Source organism: Parasteatoda tepidariorum, chromosome 10, assembly GCF_043381705.1.
Source record: "Parasteatoda tepidariorum isolate YZ-2023 chromosome 10, CAS_Ptep_4.0, whole genome shotgun sequence".
Taxonomy (NCBI): Eukaryota; Metazoa; Arthropoda; class Arachnida; order Araneae; family Theridiidae; genus Parasteatoda; species Parasteatoda tepidariorum.
In genome coordinates, this window is record NC_092213.1 from 32,147,408 (window position 1) to 32,155,306 (window position 7,899).

The 7,899-nt window shown below is 30.1% G+C and overlaps 1 protein-coding gene across 1 annotated transcript; it reads right to left on the reverse strand.

The window, feature by feature from the left end:
• Positions 1-326: 326 nt before the first annotated feature.
• LOC139426747 (speckle-type POZ protein-like) lies at positions 327-7,641 on the reverse strand. The gene is made up of 2 exons (XM_071186626.1): positions 5,884-7,641; positions 327-812 (listed from the first exon to the last, which is right to left on the reverse strand). The coding sequence occupies exon 1, from the start codon at positions 7,466-7,468 to the stop codon at positions 5,885-5,887; it is 1,584 nt and encodes a 527-aa protein (XP_071042727.1). The 5' UTR covers positions 7,469-7,641; the 3' UTR covers positions 327-812; position 5,884.
• Positions 7,642-7,899: the final 258 nt, after the last annotated feature.

Here is a 7,899-nt window from a genome sequence, read left to right on the forward strand (position 1 = left end):
AATGCACTTGTGCATGTGTTGGCCACGTGTAATCAAGTGGATTACATTTTTAAAAAATTTGCATGATTACATTTTTAAAAAATTTGATTTGCGAAGCAAACCATATAAGATTGCGTAGCAATTTTCGGGGTTGGCGAGCGTTAGCGAGCAAGGGGCGCAGCCCACTAGTTTGTAATTATCATGCTACACGATAATTTAGAAGCAAAATGGATTTAAGAAATAAATTTCTAAATGATTGTTACTTAAGAGTAGTTTGTAAGCATAAAATATTCATTGATGAGTTCTTTTTAATTTGCTTCACTAATATAATAAATAAATTATCATAATAATGTATAATTATTTTATTCATACATGATTCTTAACATTCAAAATAGATTTAAACAAATTAATTTCAGAATTATTATGTAAAAGTGCAATTTGTAATTAAAAAAATATATAAAGATAAATACAATGTAAATTGTTTCCCCACTAATACAATTTATAAATTATTATATTATTATAAATTATTATGCTATTTATAATAATGTGTAATCATCATATAAATGCATAATAATTTAGAAGAAAAATTTATTTCAAAAAATAAATCTCTAAATATTACTTACATTCTGGATATATGGTTAAATACATTTAAAATTGTTTCAAAATATACATATATATATTTATATATCATAGTTTATAATATCAAAATAATATTTCTGATTGAGTTAAAACTAAAACAATACACATTTTCCATGTTTACTGCCTCTTTTCTTTTTTTTGGGTGGCATCAGAGCAGCCAAAATAGCCTCGTCGAAGACGTTTTTCAAGTTTTTCTAAAGACAAGGAAAAAAACACAAAAACAAAATAATTTAGAATCATCAGCAATTAAATAAAAAATTAAAATTTTAATTTTAAATTAATTTACTTAATACATGATTGCATTTTCAGTTTTTAAAAAAAATAAGGTATTTGACCTTTTTTTTAATTTTTTGAAACTAAGTCATGATTAAAACCCAAAAAAGCATGTAAAGAGTTTCCACTCTAATGCTAGAGAATGTTAAAAACGATATAGTAAAATTACAACGCTTTCTGACCAAATAATTATAGCGCCCCGCTGCGGTGATAATCTTAATTACTAATTAAAAGATCATTTCATCGTTTTTTTTTTCAAAAATTTATAAATTTATTTTAATCATTGTTTACTTATTTATTTTAATTTTAAGAATATCGAGTGTTAGTGAAGAAAAAGAAAATAATATCTTAGTACAAGAGTAAAATACGACTTATATAAGCATTTTAATTTATCTATATTTTTCTTCTTTTTAAATTTATATCTAAGTAGAATAAATTTTTTATTTATATGAAAGGCATACACCATTAATCATTAAAAAATAAATTAAGAATAATTACGGATAAGTGCTTTTACTTACAGATAATACATAAATACTTTTCGATAAATTATAAATGTTAATTTTTTCTTTTCTTTACTTAGATCAGAATTTATCATAAGCAAAAATAAAATAAATAAGAGTAAATAAAAATATGAACGAAACACTTTTTACGAATAGTTGAATAAAAATTCTAAAATCTAAAGTCAAAATAAAAACAATTAAAATAAATATGTGGAATCGTTCAAAAAGTATGTTCTACACTATTATGCAAGATCTAAAAGCAAATTTAAAAACACTATTATAAACTCACGCAGTTCTATTTTGTTTCGATAATTTTAAATGAAATGAAACGTTAAGAAAATCTCAACTTCAAAACAAAAAATATAATCGTAGCATTTATGGAAAGTAAACAGAAGTCATCAAAAATATTGCCAAGACACTAAATTATAAGCTGTAGAATGTCGATTTTTCAAATCGACAGCATGAACTAGCCACTTCGTTTCAATGTTGCTAGAGGGCGCTGTTGGTTAAGAAGCGGGAAAAGAAACTTTGAAAAATAAGTTATGATGGCATTGCAGTGGATCGTTGTGAAATATTAGTCGTTTATGAATCAAACAAAACATCTGGCAAACCAGCAGTGAGGGCTATTAAGATTTTTTTCCATAGATCTTAAGTGTTGAACTTTAATATTTTATTTATTTTCATGCCTTCAGAATAAATCCTAAGTTTTAAAAAAAAATGTTTGTCAAACTTTAAAAAAAGATGTTGTAAGAAACTAGAAGTCCCAGTAGTCCGCAATGAAGAGATGAGCGACTAAATTCCACGAGATCATTGGTTCAAAACTTACGTCAGACTGGAATAATTTTGTATGTTCTAAAACTCTATTAAACAACAAACTAAATTCCTCAGGTGAACAGGGTTCGAATCCCGTCGATGGCTGGTTGATTTGAATTCCACACCCGGCTCACACCGATCACAGTACTGACATAAAATATCCTCAGTGGTAGACGGATCATAGATTAGAGTCCTCTTGCCGTCAGGCTAACTGTGGGAGGTTTTCGTGATTTTCCTCTCCATGTAGAGCAAATGCGGGTTAGTTCCATCAAAAAGTCCTCCATGAAGGCAAATTTCTCCCAACACTTGATCCATAAGTTCCCTTGTCTTCTGGATTGGNCCTTGCCTTCAGGCTAACTGTGGGAGGTTTTCGTGATTTTCCTCCCCATGTAACGCAAATGCGGGTTAGTTCCACCAAAAAGTCCTCCATGAAGGCAAATTTCTCCCAATACTTGATCCAGTAATTCTTTTGTCTTCTCGATTGGGTTCAAAATTGCAAGGCTACAGAGTTGAACATTGGTAGTCGTAAACGGAAAAATTAAATCGGCTGTTCAACGACGGCTATAAAATAAAATAAAACTAAATTTCTCCATTTATCTATTTTTAGTACCATAATAAGAAAAATGTGTTTAGTACAGGGGAAAAAAGAGCAGAATTGGACCAACGTTTTTGAATAGCGAGTAAAATACAAATATTTATTTTTTTTAAAAAAAACAAAGTACTCAAACAAGTTGCGTTGAAAAAACGCATCCTCTAATTATTTCAATAAGTGTATTTCAAATCGAAGCGTTAAAAAAAACGCATCCTCTAGTTATTTCAATAAGTGTACTTCAAATCGAAAATCAAAAAATTTCTCGTTTAATAGCTATTTTTATGTATAAAACATGCTTAATGAGAATATAATTATTAGAGATATACCGGGTCCGGGAACCTGAAAGAAAAAACTGAATATTTTACGACTGGTTACGGGTACCCTGTAAAATTTGGATATAATACCCGGCCTGATATTATACATTTCTATAAAACAACATCAAAATCGTATAATTTTCTATCTAACAAATAATTTGCAAGATATAGTTTCAAGGAAAATTACTGCTAGCCTCTATATATAAAAACATGTTTTTATTTTTAGATTTTTTTTTTAAACTCGATTTAAAAACAAAAAGTTTTTTGGATTGCTCGGATGCAGAATGATTAACGTAAAACTTCGCGAACATTTGCTAAAAGTGGACTTTATAATTAATTATCCTTTCATTTAACTTACTCAAATATTCAATCACATTTATTAATGTAGCATTACATTTATAATGTTAAATGATGAATAATTTCTAAATATTTTAACAAAGTAACTGTCCGTTAAATGAAAAATGCTTTAACTATCAGGTTTAATTTTAAATCATCCAATAACTATAAATGTAATTTACGTCAATATACAATATATTTTAGTACAATCTGTTAAACTTTTCAGTTACTCAGTAGAAATTTTATCTTAAAAAAATGTTAAACGGAAGATTCACGTAGCAGTTTTGCTGTTCTTGAAGTTAAGATTCAATTTCCGTATCCTAGTAATTTAGAACTACAAAAAGATAAACTCCTTGGTTAAGCAACAAACAAGGTGAAAATTAACTTTCATGGATAACTTTTTATGCAAAAACAAAGCGTATTTGCGTTACACGGAGGGGAAAAAAATGAAAATCTCTTACGGTTAGTAGGATAGCAGAAGATATTAAAACTTCAGTTTAAAGTTAGCCAATAGCTTTCATACATGCTTATTTTCAATATAAACATAAATTAAATTATTCTGAAAACTCTTAAGCTTTTTGCTTTTTGTCGAGTTATGTAAAGTAATATTTTTTTATCTTTATTTATAAAGTAAAAAGTATATTCAAAAAATTTTTATTATAAGCATTTTTTTATTTCAATTGGCTCGGTTTTAACTGTTGTTTTTATTTACTAGGAAATTTAACTTGAATGTCTAAAATAAATACAGAATTAGAATATTATACTAATATGCCATTTGTAAGAAAATACTTTACGTTTTTATTGCAACTGTTATCTTCCATAAAACAGGTAAAAAATCCTAAGCTTGCAAATCTAAACAATAACATATTATTGCTCATTAGCTGAAAGCAAATGTAGTACGAATAGACTTTGAATTTTTAATTTACTTTAAATAAATATCAATATAATTCCCTATTTCTAATCTTGTATTTATTTAACTATCAGATATCAATTTAGTTAAAATAGTTTTCAGCATAAGATTTATGAATTTACATGTCCTTCTCCTAAGCAGACACCTAGTTTTAACGAACATATTTTTCTGTTCCAAAGGTGTCTATTTTACTAAGCTTTCCTTGAATTGAAATTTCGCCCCAACAATTTTGCACTAGCAATTTTACACCAACCAATTTCGCACCAGAAATTTTATATTGCACCAGCTATATAAAACATGTAATATGTTGTACCTTAACTGGTAATTCAGCTTAAAATAATACATGCTCAAAAGAAATTGATAATAATACTACATGGATTTCTAAGACTACAGTTAGTTTAATGAACAGTATTAAGGTTACTAAAAATCTGAATATGATTGTGTCGATTTAATAATTCGGCTCTGGATATCTGGAAAAACAGGCCGAGTGAGGTCTTGAGACTAAAAACCGGGTTTGGATACCCGGTACCGTGTATTGAAATTATCTAGCCGGGTACTCGGGACATGCCTAATAATTATGAATAGCATTTCATGATCAGACTTTCAATAAATGTCTGTAACTAACTAAATAAATAAATATATCTAACTAAATTAATAAACAGGTTGGAAAAGTTACTTCCTCAGTGAAAAATCAGTGGGGAAAAATGGAAAAAAGCGTCCCTGGAAGAAATAGGCTTCTTTTTACCAAAGTGGAAGAAATGGAAAAAACTCTTTTTTCAGAAAGACACATCAAATATTAAAACAATTTTTTAAAATTTATGTTTCTTTTTCTATTTTTTCTCTTTCCTTTGCTTTAAAAATTTCCATCATTTTTAAATAATGAAATGTTTTAAAGCAAAAACTAGAGGGAAAAAAAATTTAATAAATTTTTGCAGAAATTAAATCAACTGTAGCTTTTTGTCCATATTTTACAGTCAGGAGAAATTTTTTTATGAAAATAAGGCATCTGATTTTTTAAAAAAATAATCTGAGAACTTCAGCGTCTGATTCGTGAATTTAATAAAACATTCAAATAGTTACTAATATTTGATTTATATAGACTCTATGGACAGCCACAGATAGTGCAGGTCATACGAAGCAATAGATTAAGATGGCTTGGCCATATCTGGAGAGGTCCAGAAAACAATGCAGTACGAATCGCCACCTTTAAAAATCCTTCTGAATCTCGGGCCAGAGGAAGACCTCCAACTAGATGGCTGGATGACACTACTAAAGATCTCAAAGTAATAAAGATTAACAACTGGAAAAAAGTCGCCATGGATAGGAGGCGTTGGAGGCTACGCGTGGTTGAGGCAGCCAAGGCCTGTAAGGGGCTGTCGTGCTGAAGAAGTTACTATTTTTGAACAAGAAAAAAATCGAAAGAAAAAAAAAGGAAGGGGAAAAAGATCACTACCAAACGATCTCGGACTTATTTTTGCATTTGTTCTACGGAGTTGAAAGTTTGTAATAATGATTGAATATACTTACCTCAAACTTCAACAAACATTTCATGCATTAGTTTTGCAGCTAATGCCCCCTTATCTTTCATAAATTTTTTCCATTCTTCAGTGCGAAGCACTTCGTCTTTGTGTGTTTTAATAAAATCTGTAGCAAATTTAACTAGTTTTTCGTTTGTGTGCATATCAGCAAGAAATAACAAATCACTCACATTTGAAACAGATATTTTAGATTCCAATTTCGCTAAGCAGTTCTCTAATAGTGACTTTATTTCATATTTATTGGCAGCAAGATACAACTTTGCTGTTTCTTTCCACTCTAAATCTTCAACAGTTTGTGTGTACATGAAAATAAGCATTCTATCAACGGTCCCAGCATCAATATCATCGATCTCCAGGATATTGCAATCTTCGCTCAAATCTTGCTCTAGAATAGTCTTAAACACAGAAGACCAGGTGCACAAGATTACTTTGTGGGTTTGAAACAATTTATCTTCGACTTGCAGTGAGACATCGCAGAACTTTCTCTCTTTGTTACTTTCCATTATCTTATCACTTGGATGTTCATCGTCGTCGCCAGCTCTTGTCAAACCATAAACACCAAATTTCGGAGGGAAATATGTAGTCTGTTCGACAAAAGACTTCACAGAAGATGGACTTGCAATTTCGAATTTGTAATATAGTGTTAAGGTTTCATCCACAAGGCGTAAATCTTTGTTACGCTGAAGTTCGCTCAACTTGAGAGAATTTCGAACATTAATTGACATAGATGAACCAATTTCGAATAAATGTTCTCCTTTCATGTGAATTCTCGAGACCAAGTCGCAGTCAACTAACAGTATTTCATATAAACAATAAAACGATTCTTTACTTTCAGCCAATAACTCAATCTGCATACTTTCTTCAGGCTGTCTTGTCGACACATTGGGAACAATTGACAGAACAAATTTTGGGGAATTTTTGCCTGCAAAACAAATTGACGTGGTAAGTTTCTGATTCAATGCGACAGTACAAAACCTAGGAATAGCCCAAACAAATCTAAGTTCTTCAACATTGATGCGAGTACGAATTAAACATTTGCTGACCTTAGGTTTAGAAGCCTTCTTCATGCCATCAAAGGCTTGTTTAGAAGCGAATTTCGAATCGAAAGCATAATTGCGAAAAGCAGATGCAGGAGAAAAATTATTCTCAACGTTACATTTCCGCATTTGGCATTCCAATATAAAAGTATTACCAGGATAAAGGTATTTCTTCTTTTGAAATACTTCGCTCTGAGGAATTAATTGAAATCCATATCCCTTATCGGCATCGAAATCATAGTTTTTCTCACATATCAAAGAAGATGATCCATCAGTTTTTTTGATGGAAATCGCAAAGCTAACAGGTATAGTTTCTGCTCCTTCTTCGGATTTACCTCGATAAATAACACCTGTGACATAACTTTCGTTTTTATAACCCCTCACGTATAATCCAATATTCCATTCTGTACCAGCAAAAGTATCTATCACTATCGTAGGGCTCCAGAGTGGTTTATCGGCTTTAAAAGGGATCATCGTGAAATTATGGATTTTCCATGTTAATTTAAATACTGAATCGTCTTCAGTAGCAAACTGCATTGTAAAATTCGAACGATTTTCAACTGAAACTACCGTGGTAGACGGTTCAGGTCGATATTCAAATTTTTATCAATTTTTGTTTCGATATTCTAAATAATTATAAGGAAGTTGAACTGAAACATCTGTTTAAGACTCTTCCCACTGCAAGCATTATCATCATATCAAAAAGAAACAAAGCGCTGAGACAATATTCATTGTCCTTTTTATCTAAAAGACCTCGATAAAAACGAATCTACGTGATAAGATGGTTTTAGGAAAAGGTATCGAAAGCTAAACTATTTGTCTAAAAAAAGGTACGAAATAAATTGTGAGGAACTGAAAAATGAATATATATTTAATTTCCTATCAAATGCTTTTCTTATATCTTGATCTGTAATAATAATAAGAAAAAAGGAACTGCTGGTTTTTGTCTATGTTTGACACCCGTGGGC

Bases quoted from the DNA above. Each gene is read 5' to 3' on its own strand.
- LOC139426747 (XM_071186626.1), bottom strand. From the start codon at position 7,468: ATGCAGTTTGCTACTGAAGACGATTCAGTATTTAAATTAACATGGAAA.